At 35.1% G+C, this 25469-nt stretch overlaps 1 protein-coding gene across 4 annotated transcripts in view; it reads left to right on the top strand.

Moving 5' to 3' along the window:
• Positions 1-6809: 6809 nt before the first annotated feature.
• Positions 6810-25469, top strand: part of LOC108054897 (fibulin-1) — a 90607-nt gene continuing 71947 nt past the window's right edge. For 2 of the 4 annotated variants that reach the window (XR_011419539.1, XM_070218022.1), the window contains exon 1: positions 6810-7009. Coding sequence is in view for 3 of the 4 variants with exons in the window: in XM_070218022.1 (XP_070074123.1) it covers positions 6937-7009 (73 nt within the window). In the remaining variant the exon portion in view is untranslated. Of the gene's footprint in view, positions 7010-7034; positions 7093-25469 lie in introns of those variants that run through there. The other 2 variants (XM_044395328.2, XM_070218019.1) reach the window with 2 other exon arrangements.

The raw sequence follows: 25469 nt of genomic DNA, 5'->3' as shown, positions 1-25469 counted from the left end.
TTGGATATTTTGGGTAAGTGATCGGCTCCGGTCGTAATGCTACACATTTTGATTGACTGTCTAATATAATATTTCAATGATTTTGTTATTATAAAACAAATTCCTTCATGACTAAAATACTTGCTCAGTGAATTCAATTACATTTAATGTTTTTTAAAATTAATTTTTAATTCAAATTAAATTTTCTTGCTTTGGTTTAAATATACTCATTTAATATGAGCTTAGCATAAACTTTATATGATCCCCAACTTTGTAACTTTAATGATCACCTTTGTTAGTATTACTTTTCTTGTATTAAACCTATTATAAACATGAATTGCTAAATTATTTTCTAATGGAAGCTTGCAGCGATGATAATGATTAGGAGTTAGGCGTGTGTCGAAGGGATCACCAACCTGTGTCAGGTTATGCGGCTGTGGTGATCATGGTAGGGTGGGCAATGTCAGCGGCAAACAACATCTTCGCTGCTGGCACCGACACACTCACATCAGCTGCTGCCATTCCATCTAGGCAGCACCCTTCTTTTCAGGTATTCCCTTCCTCTTTACCCCAATCTTAGTTCTGTCCCCCTACAATTAACCTCAAAGTCAGTTCGCACGCGAATTTAAATAGGATGTTTTATATACATATGCGAGCAAGTAGCACTGTGGATCAAATTGGAAACTCACTCCCTTTACCGACGAAACAAGAGCCGGAACCAGCGCGTGCCCCACTTGAAGCTACACCCACCATCTTTCGTTGCTGTTAGAATCATTCGTGATATGCTACAGTATTATATTATATATAATAATCTTATTTTGGCGCCCAACGTATGGGGCTAAACCGGCATAGCCCGATTACAAATATTTTGTAAAGGTAGTCATTTCCATCTGACTAGGTTTCTATTTCTGACTTTGGAGTTTTTATTGTTTTTCATTTTCCCTTTTTTTTAGTTTAGCTGTTTAGTTCCGTGGATACAATAATTTATTTATTGCCTAGACTAGCAGTTGAACATAATTTTTTTGTTGGAGTATCTGGATGTGTTATAATTAATTTTATGACTCCGAAATCTTACTTAAAAATCATCGTGTGCAGGCAAATTGTGATTAGGAAGCGTTGTTTATTGGTTTTTACGTGGATTTAATTGCTACGGCCATCCCGTCTACTGACACTTATTTAGCTTGCATACCCTACAGGTTTATTTTATTGTGATCGTGAGTGGCAGAAAGTTGAACTGTTGCCGTTTGCCTTTTTGGCTTTGGCTGTGCTTCGTGTCCATTAAAGTAAATTTTTTTTCCTTTCGTTTGAGGATTTTAAAATTTTCATCGACGTTGCGATCGTGAGTTTCAGGAAGATGTTGTCTTTTGCCTTCTTCGGCTGAACTTCGTGTCCGCGTATGATTGCTTAATTTACTCAACAATCTATACCTTGAAGGCGACATTCGAAGAGTTGATACTGGATACAGGATTGTGGACAAGTGCTACACCTGCCGATCAACTAACTTCAATCGTTCAAATTCCCTTTACTCTTTCTATTATTCAACAACTATACTATGAATAAGATCGTCGAAAATTGAACCTGGATGTAGGCTGTGGACAAGTTCTACGCCTTCCGATCAACGGATTATGATCGAATTCCCTAACCTTTTCTTTTCTACTTTTCAAATCCCTTGTAATACCTGGCTGATGTTTGACTCTAAACTATCTGAATTGCTTGCATGGCTTCCAAACTTTTATGATTGATTACCTTTTTTATATCCACATTTTTATTAAATTTCTTCCATTTATAATACTTAATAATTTTTTTTAATAGGCTTAAATAATTTGTCTATAATTACATTTAGAATTTCGGTGTTGAAATGCCAGTACCGCGCACTGACGATCTTCATTGTCACTGTTGCTCTGATATTATTCAGTCGGAGTCTGAACTTTATATAACAAATTGTGGACACAGTTTCCATCAAAAGTGTCCAGACAAACCAGGAAGGACCTTGTGCCCTGTGTGCAAAGAGGCCCTGACTCACTTGACTGGTATTCCATCCGATAGTTCTGGTGCATCTACTTCAAAAGGAGTAGGTAAAACCCCCGTTCCCCCCATATCGGTTTTGACCCGATCACAAACTAAGCGGCTGGAGGATACAAGCCTAAACATGGTAAATCCTGGGGATAACACAGCTCCACAGCCAGAGCAGCTAAGCATGGCTGACTCCATTAAGAAGGCTATAGTGGAAGCGATGGCTGCAGCTATATCAGAGCAAATAGTCATTTTAGCTAGGTCTATGAAAGATCAAACTGATAAGCTAACACAAGCTATCACAACAGGACTTACCATCTACTCGAACAGTCCACAACATTCTCTACTGTATCAGAATAATTTTGATAATTCAGGGTTACCACCTGACAACAATTTTGTAGGTCAGAGAGACATCTCCAATTAGGATCCACTCCTGATTGCCCAATCATTCGTAAACCAGACTTGACTAACATACCGGATGTACCTTTTAATAACCACTATGATACCTCTGACACCATTTTCTTCCCAAAATCGTCGAAACATTAAATTTTCGCTACATTTATCTTCTCCAAGCGCTGATCACCCTTTGTTGATTTCATCCCCAAAGTGTGATTTTGGTGGGGGGGTATTTGTAGGGCGCTTGTCGTTAATATTTTCAATTTTTGAATTTCCCACTTCAATTTAAAATTCCCGCCAGATTTTGAAGTTGCCGCCAGGAATTAAAATGGCAGAGCTAAATTCAAATAATTTCGGTTTTTACAACACTGAAAAAACGTGTTCGATAAATCCTTTTTGAGCAACTCTGGTCCCACACTTTTTCGATAAACACGCCTGGCTGCCTGATGCATTTCGATTATTCGGTCTTTCCGTTTTGAACCTTGGCCGTGTGAAGATCGTTCTCTCCTGAGTGTATTTTATTTAAACCCAGAGATCTACCCAAATCGTGGAAAATATCAGACATCCTCAGCCTTTTATAAGGTTTTCTTTTACCAGTGGGTTCCTGTTGATTAAAGGAAGTAAGTTTTACTATTATTTCGTGGAAAAACCCCACTTATAAAGTAATGCGTTTTATAGGAAAATTCTTGGAAGTCGAGTTTACTCCTTCACGTGGCTGACGGCCCGGGGAAATTTTCCTCCCAGATTTTCATCTGCATCTTGGAAAATTGAAGTCGAGTTTACTCCTTCACGTGGCTTACGGCCCAGGAAAATTTTACTCCCAGATTTTCATCTGCATCTTGGAATACTGAAGTCGAGTTTACTCCTTCACGTGGCTTACGGCCCAGGAAAATTTTCCTCCCAGATTTTCATCTGCATCGAGGAAAATTGAAGTCGAGTTTACTCCTTCTACCACCAACGCCACAGGATTGTCAAGATTTTCATCAGCTCTCCACATTCATCATAGAGCATCAAGAAAGTGAACAAATCTAATCAAGAAAACTGTGAAAATTTCAACCAGCGTTGCCACCTAGCGTCCACGCTGAAAATTCTTGTGAATTCTGGTCCAAACAATTCCGTACAAATTCATGCACGTCAGTGCCAACAACATAGTGCACCCTGTGTCTCACATACCTACATAGTGCAGCCCTCTGCTGAAAGTGCGCAAGTGGGCAGGCCCAAGCCTGCAACACCCATTTTGTGATCCAGTCTAGTTTTACCAACACAATTTCAATTTAAATCAGTTAAATTCTTATCAACTAAATTCCTATTCGTAATTTAAATTAAATTTATTTATCGCTAAATTAATTTAAACATAAATATCAAATAAGCCGTTAACGTAAATTACCTTAAATCTTAGTGTAATCAAATAATTCGATATGCAGTAAGCAAATCTCGTCATGAGAGCAAGTGTTTAAGCCCCTGGAAGTGTTGTTCCCTAATTTATCTTTACATTCAGTCAATTGAAATGCAGTTTTCAAATTTATAAACAAAATTACAGCCAATAATGCAACATATTGAAAGCGCTTTCAACGTTGGATATTTTGGGTAAGTGATCGGCTCCGGTCGTAATGCTACACATTTTGATTGACTGTCTAATATAATATTTCAATGATTTTGTTATTATAAAACAAATTCCCCCATGACTAAAATACTTGCTCAGTGAATTCAATTACATTTAATGTTTTTTAAAATTAATTTTTAATTCAAATTAAATTTTCTTGCTTTGGTTTAAATATACTCATTTAATATGAGCTTAGCATAAACTTTATATGATCCCCAACTTTGTAACTTTAATGATCACCTTTGTTAGTATTACTTTTCTTGTATTAAACCTATTATAAACATGAATTGCTAAATTATTTTCTAATGGAAGCTTGCAGCGATGATAATGATTAGGAGTTAGGCGTGTGTCGAAGGGATCACCAACCTGTGTCAGGTTATGCGGCTGTGGTGATCATGGTAGGGTGGGCAATGTCAGCGGCAAACAACATCTTCGCTGCTGGCACCGACACACTCACATCAGCTGCTGCCATTCCATCTAGGCAGCACCCTTCTTTTCAGGTATTCCCTTCCTCTTTACCCCAATCTTAGTTCTGTCCCCCTACAATTAACCTCAAAGTCAGTTCGCACGCGAATTTAAATAGGATGTTTTATGTACATATGCGAGCAAGTAGCACTGTGGATCAAATTGGAAACTCACTCCCTTTACCGACGAAACAAGAGCCGGAACCAGCGCGTGCCCCACTTGAAGCTACACCCACCATCTTTCGTTGCTGTTAGAATCATTCGTGATATGCTACAAGCTGTTACATACTTTTGCACGAATCTAATATACCCTTTTACTCTACGAGTAACGGGTATAAAAATAATAAATAAAAAAATGTTAATATTTTTGTTTATTAAATGGAAGGTTATCTAAATAAATGTAATTTTTTTATAGATTAAAAAATTACTTACTACTTTTTGAAATTCAGATATTGTTAAACGACTTAAGGACTTAAAAACTTAAGGGATTAATCCAAAGTCACGAAGTTAATCGGCTTATTGCAACCGGAGACACAGATTTTTAATGACGTTTTGACGTTTTGTGGTAAACTAAAAAAAATCGAATTAAAAAAAATTTTATTCGACCAAATCCTGGGGCACTTGTTTACTTAATTTCCGAATAGTACAAGTAAAATAGTTTCAGGCAAATCGAAAAATGTGAAAAAAGGGGTGTGTGAAACTTCTCGTTTATCATTTCATGGACCGACTTGGAAATATGAACATGTAATTTGTCTTCTACTTCTTCTCGATCGGTTTGTTTACCTTTGAAAGTCGACAGCTGTGCGCTGCAGCGGATTCGCAGTCTAAAGGGTGAGAGGCAGTCTAATTGATGTCACAGAATTAATTTCGGCTTAAAAATCGTATTCTCACAAAAGATCTCAACTTTGTGCGAGGGCATGGTGCAATTATATGTGTAAGGTGGTCTCAACGCAAGAGCTGCTCTCGTTTGAGGACGTCATTTGTGCCAGGGTCCATCTAGCTATCTCATTTTATCGCCTAAGAGAGACAGAGAGGTAAACATTATTTAACGTCCTCAGCAGAGCTGACAAGACCACCTTATATATGTATTTGCACCATGTGCGAGTGCGCTCAGAGCGAAGAGAGGAAAGAAGACAGAGAGAACGTTCGTCAGCAGTGAAGAGAGACAGGGATATGTACGATTTTCGTCACGGTCATGAATCGGTTTTACTCCGTCCCTCGAAAATCCTTAACGCGCCTTAAGAAGTTTCACTTCAATATTTTTGGCCAAATCCGTTCGGTTTGTAAAAGAACCGCCCATATGTATATCGTATATGGGCAATTCTCTGCTGTCGCACGCGACGTTCGTACGCTTTGCAGGTAAGAACCATCTTCCAGGACTTCTTTTCTTTCAACACTAGGCTCAAATTAAAGGTTTTGATTAGCACTAAGTACGTGCTAGGGGTGAACCACTCTTCGTTTTGAAGACAAATAAAAGAACCAAGACTTTCCCACGAGACACCAATAGAAGTGACTTTTTTGACTACCCGCTTATCTTTCGATTGTACCGAAACGTGAAGAAACATTTTAATGCAGTTAATTTTATAGTGTTCTTTCTTCTTACAAGCTTATTTGGTTTGGTTGAAAAATTTGTAGCAGTTATTTTTTGATCTGCATTGAAGTGACTGTCACACGCGACAGTTTTTTCCGTCGTTTTCTTAGGTGTCAAAGTCTTAGGTCAAAAAAACCGTTAAAGGGCAACTTTAAAAATACCGCAAAAAAATAATTTTCTCGTTCATATTATTGGTATTGTCCTGAAAAATTATCCAAGGATACTCAAATTACTTAGCTTAGTTGAGAATCCAACTAACTAGAATCAAATATCAGTGCAAAATCATATAGAAATATTATGTTATCAAGTTTTAAGTTTTTTGGCTTGGTTGACATCCTCAGAGAATTGCCCATATCTTTTTTTTAAGGAATACCCCAATAATGACAGCCCTATGCCGCCGCCTAATAACATTTTCCGACGCGATTTTCTGACACACCCCATAGGGATACGCTTTACACTGTTTACATTGATAGTGGTAGTTCTTTTTATGCTCCAGGTCTTCCCCAAACCCAAGACGAGAAGTGTTTGATATTTAAGTAAATAACATTATAAGAAGAAGTCTGTGTTTAAGCACACAAATACATGTGTACATGCACATACTTATGTGCAACTTGGCTAGGGGCCCACACAGCGTTTCAGACCGAAATACTCTTTGTTCTAAAATTGTATATTTGCTTTTATGTGTATGTACATATGCACATGCCTTCCCATATACATATGTATGTATATATGTATTAATGGGCCTAGAAGTGACTGAGATAATTCCAGATAGCGTATGCACACGAACATTCGTTATTTTTTCACTCATTGCCGGACTTGCTCACTTATAGCTCCCTCTTCTTTATCAATTTTAATTTTGTCCACCGGCAAGTTTTTCTGTTGGACCCGCTATGTTTTATAAATTGTGTGTATTTATGTGTTTATTGATCGTTGGACAGCAAATCAAAGCTGCATTGGCCAGCGGTAAGTCAATGCACACCAATGCATACAAACATATGTATGTATGGATGTGCACTGTGCACGTGAGCTTATAGCTGGACAAATATGTATGTATTTGAGGCTCATTTTTATTCTCCCTCCTATGTATGTATATGCAATTGTTTTTATAGAAATGATCAATTTAAATACATATGTATGTATGTTCATTCATATGTATAAACTAGTAGAAAAAATAATATAATCGTCCGACAATTACGCAAAAATGATTGCGTATTTCCGTTAAAGTCGTAAGTAAAAGTGTTGATTGGGTGTTTTAGAACATATTTAACATAAAGGAACAAAGAAACACACCATTAATGGGAAAATCTATTTTGAAGCCTTACAAATGCATTAACACTGACCTACCCCTTGCGATTCTTCAAAATGTGTTTTTAACTACGGTTCTTCATATGTAGATAGTAACAGTTTAAAAGAAACTAAACAATAAGCTCCATCCGAAATGAAGAAAACGGGGACATTTAGGATAAAACAGGAGAGAGAACGCTATATTCAAATAACTCGACCATCAAATACGAGTTACTCAGCTGAATGAGTGTAAAAGAGATTTACATTACAATATACACTTGCCAGAAAAAGTATGCGTACAAATATTTTCCGCAACTATAGAGCTTAAAAAAACGTCTTAAAAAAATTCGTAATAATGTCATTTTATTTTTAACATTTAGTACACATATTAGGCTTTAATTTGACGAACTCATTAATTTCTAGCACCTTTACTTTTCCTAATATAAACAAAAATGTACAAATTGGCCGGACTTCGCATCAGAAAAAGTATGCGTACAAATGCATATAGTATTAGAAAAAGCCATATTTTGGGCAAAGTACGTCGAGTTTAGTACGGAGTTTGATACCCTTTATGTTTTATAACTTCAGTCTACATATTCGGCATCGATTGGACCAATTTCCTTGCATCCTTCGCTGTTATTTACTTCCATTCATCGACATTGAGTTTTTTCAGGATATCCTTGGATGCAAGGGTGTGAAGGCGAGTCCTGCCCTCCAGGACATCACAAAAATGCTTTACGGGATTGAGATATACTATTTTGATGGCGAATGTAGCTGTTTTACACATAAAAGCTTTGTTTTGTGGGCGAAATGTTTAGGTTCGTTGTCCTCTTGGTACCAAAAGTCCTTTTCGAGTCCCACTTTCAGGGCGCTTTAATTTGTTGTCTTAAAGTGCATAAAACAACCAACAAAATGAAGTATCGTTTATAAAAATCGGTCAACAACTTAACGAGAAATGGGTATAAAAACTTTCTTATTTAGATAGAAGGTTAGTTTTTTTTGAAATTCGTATGAAATTCGTGCATTACGCCAAAGCAGTTGTTTGTTTGGTTATATGGCTAGCCATTTCTCGTTAAGTTGTTGACCGATTTTAATAAACGATACCTCATTTTGTTGGTTGTTTTATGCACTTTAAGACAACAAATTAAAGCGCCCTGAAAGTGGGACTCGAAAAGGACTTTTGGTACCAAGAGGACAACGAACCTAAACATTTCGCCCACAAAACAAAGCTTTTATGTGTAAAACAGCTACATTCGCCATCAAATTAGTATATCTCAATCCCGTAAAGCATTTTTGTGATGTCCTGGAGGGCAGGACTCGCCTTCACACCCTTGCATCCAAGGATATCCTGAAAAAACTCAATGTCGATGAATGGAAGTAAATAACAGCGAAGGATGCAAGGACATTGGTCCAATCGATGCCGAATATGTAGACTGAAGTTATAAAACATAAAGGGTATCAAACTCCGTACTAAACTCGACGTACTTTGCCCAAAATATGGCTTTTTCTAATACTATAAGCATTTGTACGCATACTTTTTCTGATGCGAAATCCGGCCAATTTTTACATTTTTGTTTATATTAGGAAAAGTAAAGGTGCTAGAATTTAATAAGTTACGTCAAATTAAAGCTTAATAAGTGTACTGAATGTTAAAATTAAAATGACATTATTACAAATTTTTTTAAGAGGTTTTTTTAAGCTCTAAAGTTGCGGAAAATATTTGTACGCATACTTTTTCTGACAAGTGTACAACATGTGCACGCAAATCAAGTTTGAAAATCGCCCCGATCGGACGTCTATATCCTATAGCTCCCATAGAAACATTCGGTTATAACTTTCAAAAATGGAAGATATTCCGCGTAGTGTAAGAGCTATTGACACGAATTATTCTAAAGCGTATTATTTTATGCATACCTTGATCGGGGTAAAAGCGCGTGCCGGAACATGCGTAAAAACTTACGAACAGACGGAAATGGCTAGATCGACTCGTCTAGTGATGCTGATCAATAATATCGAGTATTACTACAAAAGAGTAGATGTCGGTTTGCGTCATGTTTCCCCAGCACAAACTATAAGACCTAAAATTCTGGAAAAAATTGGGTCTGAATCGTGTGTTAGATGAGGTGTGCACTAAGAAAGGACTTTTTAAAATTAGGCTCCTAAGGACTCCCACGACTCTCGAAAAATTCGAAATTGCTTGATTAAAACATCAACCATTCCCACAGTTTTTAACCAGACAAGTTGATATATTGTTTGTAAGCTTTGTTTGTGGAAATCTTTGAAAGCCCAGAAAGTTTTTGGTTTAAAGTATGGAGCTATGCCATACAATCAGTAGGGTATTTGTATACCCGTTACTCGTAGAGTTAAAGGGTATATTGTATTCGTGCAAAAATATGTAACAGCTAGAAGAAAGCATTTCCGACCCTATAAAGTATATATATTTTGATCAGGGTCACTAGCCTAGTCGATATAGCCATGTCCGTCTGTCCGTCTGTCTGTCTGTCCGTATGAAAGCTGTGATCTCGGAAACTATAGGGGAGAGGTCTGTAGGTTGGTACACCTTTTGTTTTTAATCTGCCATTTCGACATTCACTTATGAAACTTTACGCATTAGGTACTGATCGAAAGGTTAGTCTTTTAGCTTAATGAAAAACAAAAAAAAATATTTTTTTTCCTTAGGGGAAACTGAAAAATTATTTTTTTTGAAAAGTCCCAAAAAACGACATTTTGAAAAAGAGGTCTGTAAGTTGAGACACTTTTAAAAGTCAATAATACTCACACAAAAAGTACTCCAAACTATAAGGAACTATTTATTTATGTTAATTTAATCAATTTTAGTACGTCCTAAATAGGGATGTCGAAATATTTTAAAATATCGTATCGATGATATTTTTTATTTAAACAAAAAATCAAAATGATATTTGATATATCAGAAAAAAATATCTATATATCAGATATTTTTGATATTTTTGTTTTATTATTTTTTTTTTTAATTTTAAGCTGCATAAGCAATAACCACTAAACATTAACCCGCATACGATCTTAAATTATATTTTTATATTTTTAGTTTATATTTATTAATAAATGAAAGAAAACAATATTTATTTTGGCTTTCTTTTGCTTTTATTTATAATATTAAAATCTAGTATTTCCGCGCTTTTTTTTTCTTGAATTCTGAATGCTATGCTATGCATTTTCACTTGCCGAAAAATAAATTTTAGCGGCGCTCATTTTTCACATATGTATTTTTTCTTGTCCCGATGAAAAGTGAGACCACTTAAAATTATCAAAAAAATGTGAAAAAAATCGATGATATATGATAATTATTCAAAAAAAATATCACGATAAAAATATTTATTTTTTCGTAAAAAATATCGATATATTGATATTTTGATATATTTTCGACATCCCTAGTCCTAAATTATTTTCCATCCATTTTTTAAGAACTTAGACCAAATAACAATTAAAATCAAAAGGCTCTTTGAACATTCACTTTTCCCCTAATATCAAAGAAATGTACTAGGCAGAAAGCGACCTCTGTTGGCCTAAGTCCTTTTTGTATGAAAAATGGGTGTCTCAACTTACACGCTCAAAGTGTCTCAACTTACACAAAATGGGATGTTTCGGGAAAAAATTAATAACTTTTGTTCTGACTGTCACATTAAGCTGATTCTTTTTTTAATTAGTTAACAGTTAATATACTTATGTTTTAAATCTCTTACCAAGTTAATTTAAGGACGTTATTAATTTTAAATGGAATTTTGAAAAAAGTAGGCAATAACTTTTTTGGTGAAAAATGGTACACGACTCTCACAGCTTTAATCTGGCTAGAGCCTGGCTTATAATGTTTTCCCCAAAAGTTTTGTCACTAAAAAGGACTACAAAAAAAAAATAAAAACAATTTTTTTAGTGGATAAGTTTTGAGAAAATTGAGTGTCTCAACTTACAGACCGTCTCAACCTACAGACCTCTCCCCTAAAAGCTAGAAGATTGACATTCTGCATGCAGATTCTAAGAGTTCCTACGCAGCGCAGGTTTGTTTTAAAAGGGTGCCACGCCCCGTCTAACGCCCACAATCGCTCATATACGATTTAAAAAATTTCAATATTTCGGAAAAGTAAAAATGCAGTTTTATTGTGTTTATCAATACCTATCGAAATGTAGAAGAAATTTTTTAAATCAGACCATTCGTTAAAAAGTTACGGCGGATCAAAGTTTTATCTCCATCTCCCTCGCACTCCCTTTACCTGAGTAACGGGCATCTGATAGTCGGGGCACCCGACTATAGCGTTCTCACTTGTTTTTTTTTTGACCCACGGTTGATTTTATATGATTTTATTTGTAAGATTGCGGGGGTTGCAGGGAGCCTTTTTGGCAGTACGTTGTTTTTGATTTTTGTATGCTTCGGCAGTTCGCTGCACTCACGAACGTCAGCAGAAGCAGAGCGAGAGAGTAGTGAGCAGAGAGAGAGTCTACTGAAGCGAAAGAGAAGCGGCCAATGTTTTTTCCTGATCAAAATTTTACTATTTGGATACCAGAACGGATTATCTAATGGATGCAATTCTAAGTCAAAGTGTGTCGCCAACCCATTAAATGCATAAGAAATTTTTGTTTTGATTTTAAAAAAATTTTGGATTGGTTTTCAAGGGGAGAGCAGGGAACAACTTTTAGTCGTCACATTTGCATGTGATACAAGCAATGACACACACTCATCGATAAATTGGCATGTACATAAGTATGTTATGATTAAATTAGGTTAAAATAACGGATCACGATTCTAAAACAAATATTTTGCAAAAATTTAAATTGTGTTAAAGACGAGGAGCGCACAAAGAAAATTGTTGAAAATTTTCGTCTCCAAAATTATACCCACAGTTTTCACCCATAGGAGTTGGAGCCATAGGTGCTTTTTTAATTTTCCTTTTTTCCGGACATTTTTTCTCTGCATTCGCTTAGCTAACAAAAACTATATAATTAGGCTACCAGAATGGTGAGATTAGGGGTTAAGTTGCGATTAAGGAGGTATTACATAGGTTAGGGTAAAAGTAATGTAAGGGAAGGGTGAAGGTGAGAAAGGTAAGGTTAGTTTGGACTTTAGTGAGGATAAGGTCAAGGTGACAAACAAGTTTTACTAAGAAAATTGAAATCAAAGTAAGTAAGTATAGTAAGGAAAATTTTTTAGAAGGATATGGATAGAATATTAGTGCGTTCTAGGTGGGTTTACTGTTTAGGTAAGGTTAGGCGGGATTTTACTCTGATATTAATTTGAACTTCAATATATGAAAAAATCAGCAATAAATACTTTGTTAATAGTAGCGGACAACGTCACTTCGGGTATTGCTAGTATATGTATACACTGCGCACATTGGGACAGAAAAGCCAAAAGCCTGTCTTAACTCAGCGGAGCCCTATAGTGACTGTCTTCTGATTGACTATTGTTAAAGGCAATAACATTTTTAAAACAAGGGAGAACGCTTTAGTCGAGTACATTGACTTTCAGATAGCTATTACTCAGCTAAAGGAAGTGCGAGGGAGATGGAAATATGCATGCAGCGAAGGGACTGCTTTCACTGCATGAACTCCATTATTCGCTTATAAAGCCAGTGCTTAGTACGACGAAAACTGCTAGGTAACCATAGGAGTAAGCGAGAGGCGAATAGGTAGCTAACGCCTTTAGCCGGGGACTTTCTTCACCGCAGTACTTATGTAGATAAGCTAACGAAATGGTAAGGAAATACCAAAAAAATACCTGATTTAGCGGATGAACTTCGATGAACGCCTTTAGCCGTGGCCCAAAGAATACAATATTTGATCTTTGGCCGTGTTTGTGTAGAAGCGGTATGCCAATAACAAGAATTAATTGGAAGGAAAACTTCGAAAAACAATGGAAAACTGCTAGGTAACCATAGGAGTAAGCGAGAGGCGAATAGGTAGCTAACGCCTTTAGCCGGGGACTTTCTTCACCGTGCTACATGCAAAGCGGGTGAACTCTGAAAACTTCGGTAACACTACAAAAGAATAATATTTTTCGACTAGTGAAACCACGGTTGCCAGATTTGGCTCTTTTGGGCCACTTTTTTATAGTTTCCGAGATCTCAGACAAACAAGCGGACATGGCTAGATCGTCTCGTCTAGTGATGCTGATGAAGAATATATACAGTCATGTGAAAAATAATAGGAACACCTGCAACAAAAATGTTCCAGCTTACGTATCTCCATAAAGAAATAAAGTTTCAAAAAATGTCTCACTAGATACCTTCAAAAAATATTTAAACATGAAAAAAATGACTTCACAAAAAACAAGAAAGAAAGCTAGCTTCGGCCAGCCGAAGCTTATATACCCTTGCAGATCGTTCCTATTAACTTACAAATCGCAAAAATTTTAAATTTCATATTATTTTAACATTATTTTTTCTATCCTTCCCTATTGCAGCAGAATATAGCCGTCCGGTTTTTGTTAAATTTAATTAAAAACTCGGAAATATAAAAAAATTCATATCATCATAAGAGAATACAATAAAAACCAACGGAGCTATAATTTGTTTTCAATTAATTTCCCATTAATTTTTCGATCGTTCCTATGGCAGCTATATGATATAGTGGTCCGATTTTAATAAAATTAAAATTGAAATTCGGAAATATTTAAAAAGAGTTAAGTCATAAAGTAGAAGAGAATACAATAAAAACCAAAAAAGCTACAATTTATTTCCTATTGCTTTCCCATTAATTTTCCGATTGTTTCTATGGCAGCTATATGATATAGTCGTCCGATTTTTTAAATATTTTATTCGAAATCGGAAATATTTAAAAAATAATATTTCCAAGAGTAGAAGGTCTTATTTTAAACAAGAAAGGAAGCTAGCTTCGGCCAGCCGAAGCTTATATACCCTTGCAGATCATTCCTAATAACTTACAAATCGCAAAAATTTTAAATGTCTTATTGTTTTGACATTAATTTTTCTATCCTTCCCTATGTCAGCTATATAATATAGTCATCCGATTTTTGTTAAATTCCGAAATATTAAAAAAATCATATCCTAGAGTAGAAGAGAATACAATAAAAATCAACGGAGCTATAATTTGTTTCCAGGGACCGAAAATAACTGTTATTGTAAATTTTTCTTACAAAATAAAACAACGCACTTAGAAGGGCCATTTTTTTAAATACACCACTATTTTTATTAGCCATTGGAGTTTACAAATCCGTAATGATTTTTATTTTTTGATTTTTATAATAAAACTCAAAAAAGAACTGTAATTTGTTGATTTTTATAAATAACAGTTATTCCCTTGACATTTTTGAAAAAATGAAAGAATTAAAAAAAACATGCTAACCATGTTTTATATAACTTACTAAAAATTTGTTAAAAAAGGCAACCGCGCATATTTTAAAACTATATTTTTTTAAAATTTATTTTACCCACAAAATCGCCATAAATCAAGTTTGAGTTTTATTTTTGATCACGACGAATAACTGTTATTTGTCAACTTTTATTATAAAACTAAAAAAATAACAGTTATTCTTTGAGTTTTACTTTACAAATCAGAAAATAACTGTTAAAGTGTGATTTTTAAAATAAAACTTATAACAGCTACAGTCCCTGTTTGTTTCCAATTAATTAATTCGATCGTTCCTATGGCAGCTATATGATATCAAATAAAAACACCTCTTAACGAGGTAAAAAACTAGTGACGATCGCACCTTCAACGTACAAAAGTTCTGATATCAACTTTTGTGACGAAAAATGATTTTAGATGCGACTAAATAAGTACGCTACCTAAAATTTACTCGTTCGGCCCGCTTTAGCAAATATTTAATATCTACACGAAAGTTTTCTGTTGTAGCGTGCCGAATGAACAAATTTTAGGTAGCGTACTTATTTAGTCGCATCTAAAATCATTTTTCGTCACAAAAGTTGATATCAGAACTTTTGTAAGTTGAAGGTGCGATCGTCACTAGTTTTTTACCTCGTTAAGAGGTGTTTTTATTTGATATCAGAAGTTTTTGTATGTTTACTTTTGCTCTCATAGGTGCTAATATTAACATTTAAATAAATTGGTCATAAATCATAATTTGTAAACTATTGTAATTTAACGAAATAAGTTAAAAAGGCGTTGAAGTATTTCAAAATATTTTTTAAACGAGGTATAGCACATGTCTGTACCTTTAGTAGTGTAGAACTTACAAACTAACAAAATTTAGCTATTTTTAGCTTTTTTCCCGCTAAAGTAGCGGCTTTTTCCAAAAGTCGTAGAACAAAAGATTCCTATATGGAACTCTTAAGTGCAAATTTACTGATTTCATGACCCTAAAATACAGTTCGGATACCCTCACACAAAATTCAATACTCAGGGAGCGTTAGTTGTTCGAGCTGGCAAAAGTGGCTATTTTCGTATAAAAATAACTTTAAAACGTGACTTTTTACAGTAATGTGTTATATACCAACATTTAAGGAATCTCAAGGGCTATACAGTTTAAAGTTTTGAAGAAAATCGTTAGAGCCGTTTTTGAGAACAATAAAAAAAAGCTAAAAAAAAAGTTTTAAAAAATTGTCTTTTGTTAATATCTTTTTAACTATTACATTTACACAAATTGCATATAGAAGGCGTTTATAGCATTTAAAAATACCTTTCAAACGAGATGTAGCACAAGTCTGTAGCTTTAGTAGTATAGAAGTTAGCTAAACTAGCGAGTTTTTCCAAAAGTGGTAGAACAAAAGTTTTTTATATCAATGTGATGAACGTGATATCAAATTTTCAAAACTTAAAAAACATGTTTTGGGCAAACTGACAAACAGAATTAAATTTTCATTTTGAGAAGACGTAGAAAATCGTATTTTGGCTATAACTTTTGAACGGAGCGTCGGATTTTATCATATGACCCCTCATTCGACGAGTATTTTCAATAGGAACACAACAAAAACATTGCGAGGGGGCATTTATCCCCACCGGCCCCAACAGCTCCAAATTTTGAAATTTGCACTTTTTCACTTTAACCGCTCTCTCTCCCAAGCCAATTGATTTTCTTAAAGTCTTGGTATGCAATCCTTTAAGTTTTTGCAATACCTTTCGATTGGTGTATTACTCATTACGATCGGACTATCACAGCAGCACACTCTCCTGGTGCGCTTCGTCACTACATGGACTGCCGTCCATAGTGATAGTCGTCCGATTATGATTAAATTAAAATTGAAATTCGGAAATATTTAAAAAGAATCATATCCTAGAGTAGAAGAGAATACAATAAAAACCAAAGAAGCTAGAATTTATTATACCCTTGTAGAGGGTATTATAATTTCAGTCAGATGTTTGCAACGCAGTGAAGGAGACGTTTCCGACCACATAAAGTATATATATTCTTGATCAGCACCAATTGCCGAGTCTATCTAGCCATGTCCGTCTGTCCGTTTCTATGCGAACTAGTCTCTCAGTTTTAAAGCTATCGCGATGAAACTTTCCCGAAAGTCTTCTTTATATTGCAGGTAGTACATATGTTGGAGCGAGCCGGATCGGACCACTATATCTTAAGGCTCCCATAGCAATATTCAAAACAAATATAAGAAAATTCATTGTAACTTTGTTGGAAGTAGGCGTTTTGATTTTTGAAAACTTAAAAACAAAATTTAAATATGCACGCTGAATCTGGAATCCCTGGAACTGCACCGAGTGAGCATTCTTTTATCTGCAAGGGTATATAAGCTTCGGCTGGCCGAAGGTAGCTTCCTTTCTTGTTTCCTATTACTTTTCCATAAATTTTTCCAATCGTTCCTATGGCAGCTATATGATATAGTCGTCCGATTTTTAAAATATTTAATTCAAAATTCAGAAATATTTAAAAAATAACATCTTTAAGAGTAGAAGGTAATATTTCAAAAAACAGCAAAGCTAGAATTTTTTAACGATTTTTTTTTATGATCGTTCCTATGGGAGCTATAAGATATAATTGTCCGATCCCGTCGGTTCCGACTTATATACTACCTGCAATAGCTTCAAAACTGAGAGACTAGTTTGCGTAGAAACGGACGGACAGACGGACCGACGGACATACGGACAGACGGACAGACGGACATGGCTAGATCGACTCGTCTAGTGATGCTGATCAAGAATATATATACATTATGGGGTCGGAAACGTCTCCTTCACTGCGTTGCAAACTTCTGACTGAAATCATAATACCCTCTGCAAGGGTATAAAAATGTGCATGGCTTTTAGATTTTAATTATTTTACGACTGAAAAATAATAGGGACACTTGCCCACAAAATATTGTTCTAATTTGTTAATACAAAAGTAATCACTGTTAGTTCTTTTAACAATTTAAAATCTAAAAACTTAGATACAATAATTTTTTTATCCAAAATTAAAATAAAACTGAATTGCAACGTGTAATTTAATATGTACTCAAAAAACTTCCAAAATAATGGTCTTTCTTTTCGTAAAGTGATTCAAAAATTCAGTAATTATATCCAAATGTAATAAAACGTTGTAAAAAGTTCAACGCAGGAGGTGAAAAATCTTAATTGTTAAAAAACAGTGTAGACAAGACGCGTTTATAATCCCCACTCTAGTTTTAAAGATAGGGCCTTGAAAATTATAATATATACTCCCTATGCACAAATAGAATTTCGGTTTTTTTCCATTTTTTGAAAAAACCTTACGGTTGTAAAAACACCACCCACAGCCACACACCACCCACCTCCCCATTATGGTCAACACCCTAAAAATGTTCAGAATACATAATATTTACAAAAATATAAACATATTTATTTAGAAAAAAATATAAAATAGGATAGGATTAAATAAAAATTGTTATTATCCTTCACCTTAAGTCTCTGAAGAAAAAGCCAAAAAGTTAAAAATTTGGTGGTGTATTTTTTTAAAGGGGCAAAAACGGGAAAAAAGCGTAGATTTTTAGCTAAAGCTTTACAGAACTAAAAGAGCTAAAATAGACATACACAAGACATTAAATAACTGGACAATGCAAACAGTTACAACACAACTTGTTTTGAGAAAAATTTAAGCATACCTTGCCGTAAATTTTCCATATTTTTGTTTATTTTTTAGCCCTCTAAACACTTTGTACGTCGTTGGGAAACTTTAAAGTAAAATTAGCGCGTTTTGAGCACGTTAATCGATAGACTTTGATCGGCTACAACAAGTTATCGGTGGCGCGTAAATTTTTTTTAAAAATTGTTCTAATAAGTTTAACCATTTTAGAATTAAAAAAAAAACAAGAAAGGATGCTAGCTTCGGCCAGCCGAAGCTTATATACCCTTGCAGATCATTCCTATTAATTAACAAATCGCAAAAATGTTCAATTTTCTAATATTTTTCATTAATTTTCCGATCGTTCCTATGGCAGCTATATGATATAGTCGTCCGATTTTGATCAAATTAAAATTGAAATTCGGAAATATTTAAAAAGAGTCATATCCTAGAGTAGAAGATAATACAATAAAAACCAAGGAAGCTAGAATTTATTTCCTATTACTTTTCCATTAATTTTCCGATCGTTCCTATGGCAGCTATATGATATAGTAGTCCGATTTTTTAAATAATTAATTCGAAATTCAGAAATATTTAAAAAACAAGAAAGAAAGCTAGCTTCGGCAAGACGAAGCTTATATACCCTTGCAGATCATTCTATTAATTTACAAATCGCAAAAATGTTAAATTTCTTATTATTTCACATTAATTTTTCGATCGTTTCTATCACAGCTATATGATATAGTAGTTCGATCTTTTAAAAATTAAAATCGAAATTTGAAAATATTTCAAAATAGTCATATCCCAGAGTAGAAGGGAATGTAATAAAAACCAACAAAGATATAATTTTTTTTCCCATTAATTTCCATTTAATTTTTCGACCGTTCCTATGGCAGCTATATGATATAGTGATCCGAATTAAAAAACAAAAAAACCGAAATTCAGAAATATATAAAAAAAAAATATTCCCAAGAGTAGAAGGTAAAATTTAAAAAAACACCGGAGCTAAAATTTTAATACGTTTTTTTTTTTGATCCTTCCTATGGGAGCTATAAGATATAGTTGTCTGATCCGGTTGGTTCCGACATATATACTACCTGCAATAGAAATACGACTTTTACGAAAGTTTCATCCCGATAGCTTTAAAACTGAGAGACTAGTTTGCGTAGAAACGGACGGACAGACGGACGGACAGACGGACATGGCTAGATCGACTCGTCTTGTGATGCTGATCCAGAATATATATACTTTATGGGGTCGGAAATGTCTCCTTCACTGCGTTGCAAACTTCTGACTGAAATCATAATACCCTCTGCAAGGGTATAAATATTCCCAAGAGTAGAAGGTAAAATTTAAAAAAACACCGGAGCTAGAATTTTTTTACGTTTTTATTTTTGATCCTTCCTATGGGAGCTATAAGATATAGTTGTCTGATCCGGTTGGTTCCGACATATATACTACCTGCAATAGAAATACGACTTTTACGAAAGTTTCATCCCGATAGCTTTAAAACTGAGAGACTAGTTTGCGTAGAAACGGACGGACAGACGGACAGACGGACATGGCTAGATCGACTCGTCTAGTGATGCTGATCAAGAATATATATACTTTATGGGGTCGGAAATGTCTCCTTCACTGCGTTGCAAACTTCTGACTGAAATCATAATACCCTCTGCAAGGGTATAAAAATTCGAAATTCAGAAATTTAAAAAGAAAAATACTCCCAAGAGTAGAAGGTAATATTTCAAAAAATATCGGAGCTATAATTTTTTTTCCGTTTTTTTTCCGTTTTTTTTCGATCCTTCCTATGGGAGCTATAAGATATAGTTGTCCGATCCGGTTGGTTCCGACATATATACTACCTGCAATAGAAATACGACTTTTACGAAAGTTTCATCCCGATAGCTTTAAAACTGAGAGACTAGTTTGCGTAGAAACGGACGGACAGACGGACGGACAGACGGACAGACGGACATGGCTAGATCGACTCGTCTAGTGATGCTGATCAAGAATATATATACTTTATGGGGTCGGAAACGTCTCCTTCACTGCGTTGCAAACTTCTGACTGAAATCATAATACCCTCTGCAAGGGTATAATAACATCCCCAAAAGTAGAAGGTAATATTTCAAAAAACACCGAAGCTAGAATTTTGTAAAGTTTTTTTTTCCGATCCTTCCTATGGGAGCTATAAGATATAATTGTCCGATCCGGTCGGCTCCGACATATATACTACCTGCAATAGAAAGAAGACTTTTGCGAAAGTTTCGTCCCGATAGCTCAAAAACTGAGAGACTAGTTTGCGTAGAAACAGACAGACGGACAGACGGACATGGCTAGATCGACTCGTCTAGTGATGCTGATCAAGAATATATATACTTTATGGGGTCGGAAACTTCTCCTTCACTGCGTTGAAAACTTCTGACTGAAATCATAATACCCTCTGCAAGGGTATAATTAGTTCTTTAACAAAGTAATTTTTATTTTTTGCGTTTATGCCAAAAAAACGGACTCTTTCCCCAGTCTGCAATCGTCAAACGTCGATTTTTATACCCTTGCAGAGGGTATTATGATTTCAGTCAGAAGTTTTCAACGCAGTGAAGGAGAAGTTTCCGACCCCATAAAGTATATATATTCTTGATCAGCATCACTAGACGAGTCGATCTAGCCGTGTCCGTCTGTCCATCCGTCTGTCTGTTTCTACGCAAACTAGTCTCTCAGTTTTTGAGCTATCGGGATGAAACTTTTCCAAAAGTCTTCTTTCTTTTGCAGGTAGTATATATGTCGGAACCGACCGGATCGGACAACTATATATTATAGCTGCCATAGGAAGGATCGGAAAAAAAAGCGTACAAAAATTCTAGCTTCGGGGTTTTTTGAAGTTTTAACTTCTACTCTTGGGAATGTTATTTTTTAAATATTTATGAATTTCGAATAAAATTTAGAAAAAATCGGGACAATCTCTAAAGATTATAAAATGAAAGACCGATTTTTAGGGGGATAGCAGCCAAGTTTTTTCACAGTATTCTATTGGGGGCGTAGGCGCCCACTAAGGTCTGACATGTCCCCCCAGTGGCTCCAAACAGCTCCAATATCCATATTTACAGCAAAAAATCATTAGATGTCCTTAAGCTTAACTTTTAAAATAGTTGGAGCTTCGAAATTTTGATTTTGCAGAATTTTATGTCTTGAATAGGCCTAATTAGAAATCCAAAAGAAATTTCGATATCCCCCATAATTTGGGGGCTACATTTTAAATTAACTTTTCGATTTAAAAAATCTAAACCGCTGCTCCGATCAAGATGAGTTTTGGCTCAATAGTTATTCTATGGCCCAAATGCTTAAGTTTAATTTTTAAAGTTTTTAACATTTTTTTGAGTATTTTTAACGAATTTATTTAGATTTCCTAAGTTATTGCGTTGCATTTTGTGGGAGCCTGCCGAGAGAGTGAGCAGCCATAAAAGAAATCCTAAAAATATTTTAGGTATGGGGTTTGAAAGATAAAGGGTGTATCTTTTAAAAAACTTTAACATCGAATCAAACCATGCATCCATTTGCCTCTGAGAGCTCCGCAAAGTTGGCCAATTTCAGCATTATTCGAACTTTGAGGTCCTTTTGCTAAGAAGCCTTGCGTCGGGGAATTTTTTGGAAAACGCAGTTTAACTTGGGAATTCGTAACGAATCCAAAAATAAAGCATCCTTCGAGGTAATAATAGTGTAATAGTGTAATCGTTCACGAACTGGAAATAATACTATACTAAGATTCGAACTTTTCATCAAATACGTATGTACATAAGCATATTAGGAAATGTTTTGATTTGTACAATGCAATACATACATACAATGTATGTTTATGTTTCTACTTGAAAGTACATAATGTGCTTAAATACAATTAAAATTATTCATTTCCTTTAAGCCAATGCAAAATTGGAAGAGTTTAAAATTAATAATTATCAATCAAATGTGGAATCGGAAAATAATAAGTTACTTCGCTACTTTTGTATGGGATGTCAATCTTTTCGTGTGTGTACAAATGTTTTCGTTTCATTCAAAGCAATAAATTTAAAAATAACAAATTCCAATTTACAAACAAGTGTACATTTGTGCGCAAACTAAAATTGCATTGATAACATTGTAACTGATAGAAGGTATAAAAATTCACTACTTTTACTTAGATCGCATTCATTTATTATATAGCTCTACCAGTAGCCTTCGGATTCTCTCTCTGGAAGAATCTTCTAGAAAGGTTGTTTACGCAAAGGTTTTCAACAAACGCGCAAATAAGATATAAGAAGGTCCTGACAACCTAATTTCCTAACTGCAAACTAATTTTGAGCGAACGAAGTCGCTCCGGGTATGGGCTAGTATATCATATAGCTGCCATAGGAACGGTCGGAAAATGAAATGCAAATTAATAGGAAAAAAATTATTGCTTCTTTGGTTTTTACTGTATTCTCTTCTACTCTGGGATATGACTCTTTTCAAATATTTCCGAATTTCGGTTTTAATTTTATCAAAATTGCACTACTATGTCATACAGCCGCCATAGGAACGATTGGAAAATTAATGAGAAATAATGGAATATTGAACATTTTTGCGATTTGTTAATTAATAGGAATGATCTGCAAGGGTATATAAGATTCGGCTGGCCGAAGCTAGATTCCTTTCTTGTTTTTAATGAAAACTTATTTAAAAAGGCTCGAAAACTAGCAGCAAAAAATGTAAGGCCAAGCCAACCAAATATAGTTATTATTTTAGACGTGTCTTTAATACAATAGACGGGTCCATGCAAAGTAGTAAGAGATTAAGCCCCATACCATAGCTGATCATTCTTCATTGAAAATGGTTTTAACTGTGAGTTTTAACATTAGGGCGGTGACTATCAGTCTTTTTGAATATGAACTTAAGCAAAAACAAGAGATAACGCTATAGTCGGGTTGGTGTCCCGGCTATCTAATACCCGGCTAAAGGGAGTTCGAGGGAGTTGGATATATAAAATTTTTTTGATTGCGTATAACTCTATATAATGAATGGTCTGATTTAAGCAATGTCTTCTACATTTCGATAGGTATAAATATACACAACAAAATTGCATTTATACTTCTCGGAAATCTTTAAAGATGTGGGCGCAGGATCCATTTTAAAATCGTTAGTGGGCGATTGTGGGCGTTAGAGGGGGCGTGCCGCTCGGCAGAAATAAATTTGAGCTGCGTAGGAAGCCCAAGAATATGTGTGGAAAATCTCAACATTTTAGCTTTTATTAGTTTCCGAGATCTCAGCGTTCATACGGACTGACAGACAGACAGACAGACGGACATGGCTAGATCGACTCGGCTAGTTATCCTGATCAAGAATATATATACTTTATAGGGTCGGAAATGCTTCCTTCTAGCTGTTACATACTTCTGCATGAATACAATAAACCCTTTTACTCTACGAGTAACGGGTATAAAGAATGGTCCGATTTGAAAAATGTCTTCTACGTTTCGATAGATATAAATATACTCAACAAAATTGCATTTATACTTCTCGGAAATCTTTAAAAGTGTTGGCGCCAGACACATTTTAAAATCGTTAGTGGGCGATTGGGGGCGTTAGAGGGGGCGTGGCGCTCGGCTGAAATAAATTTGAGCTGCGTAGGAAGCCCAAGAATATGTGTGGAAAATCTCAACCTTTTAGCTTTTATTAGTTTCCGAAATCTCAGCGTTCATACGGACTGACAGACAGACAGACAGACGGACATGGCTAGATCGACTCGGCTAGTGACTCTGATGAAGATATATACTTTATAGGGTCGGAAACGCTTCCTTCTCCCTGTTACATACTTTTACACGAATACAATTATACCTTTTTACTCTACTAGTAACGGGTATAACGGCTAACTTCGGCCAGCCCAGTTTTAATACCCTTGCAGATTAAAATTTGACTACTTAAAATTTGACTATTTGTTTTTATGGGGGCTATCGGATATACACGTCCAATCGGCACGCGCTTTTACCCTGATCAATAGCTTTTACACTGTGCGAAATATCTTGAATTTTGTTCCTATTGGAGTCCTATAGCTATAGCTATATGGACGTCCGTTCGGGTCGATTTTCAAACTTGATCTGCGTACACATTTTTGGGATGACTGTGAAAGTTTTAAGTCACTAGCTTTTAAACTGAGCTCGCAAACGCTATATCGACCAGTTTTTTAAATGCTGCAGTCGAAGTAGCAAGAGTCACGTCATTTTTCATTTTTCTTGCTTCGACTGCCTGTAACTTTTTAATATGAGCTGTTACTTTTGCTGCTGCTTCTGAAAAAGTCAGCAGTCGCAGTCGAAGCAAAAGCAAAATCCAGGCACAAACGATTGTCGAAGCAAAAGCAAGTCGTTGCTTTCTGATTTTTAGCTTCTGCTGTGCTGTTGCTTTCAGTCGGTAGCAACAGTCGAAGCAGCAGCACAGCAGAAGCTAAAAATCAGAAAGACTTGCTTTTACTTTGACAGTCGTCAGTGCTGGGATTTTGCTTTTGCTTCGACTGCGAATGCCGACTTTTTCAGAAGCAGCAGCAAAAGCAAAAGCACGCTTAATGAAAATTCAGACAGTTTTTTAAACACTGATATCGACTCCCCTATTAGGTTAGGTTAGGTGAGCATGGTTGGGGATTATAAAAATAATCCCCTCACTTAGGCCGCCTTGGGCCCCTTGTGATACCCAGTGTTGGGAAAGGTACTGTGTTTTTTTACCTAGGTAAGGTAAAAGGTATTGGGCAAAAATAAATACCTAGGTAAGGTAAAGGTACTTAAATTTCCCAGTACCTAGGTAAAGGTATAAGGTAAATATATTGTTTTTTTTTTTATTTTTTTATAATTGTTTTGTTTTGTTCAATGTAATCATTTAAACTTAAAATAAGACTAGTTTTCAGTTTTTAGTCGTCTTAATCAAACAATATCTTTTCATTTCATTTAAATTTAAATGTTTTAATTTTGTGCATATATTTTTAAAACACGCGGCATGAATAATTGTATGCACGTATCACTTCATTAATGTATTTATGAAACCCTCATGTACATATTTGGCGCGTAAAAATTCCGTATGTAGAAACATTGACTATGTATATGTATATGCCGTTTGTTTACGTACATATTGCATTTTTGCGCGCCAAATACACTTTGG

The sequence above is a fragment of the Drosophila takahashii genome, chromosome 4 (genome assembly GCF_030179915.1).
Source record: "Drosophila takahashii strain IR98-3 E-12201 chromosome 4, DtakHiC1v2, whole genome shotgun sequence".
Lineage (NCBI taxonomy): Eukaryota > Metazoa > Arthropoda > Insecta > Diptera > Drosophilidae > Drosophila > Drosophila takahashii.
This window is presented reverse-complemented; position numbering and strand designations above follow the sequence as displayed.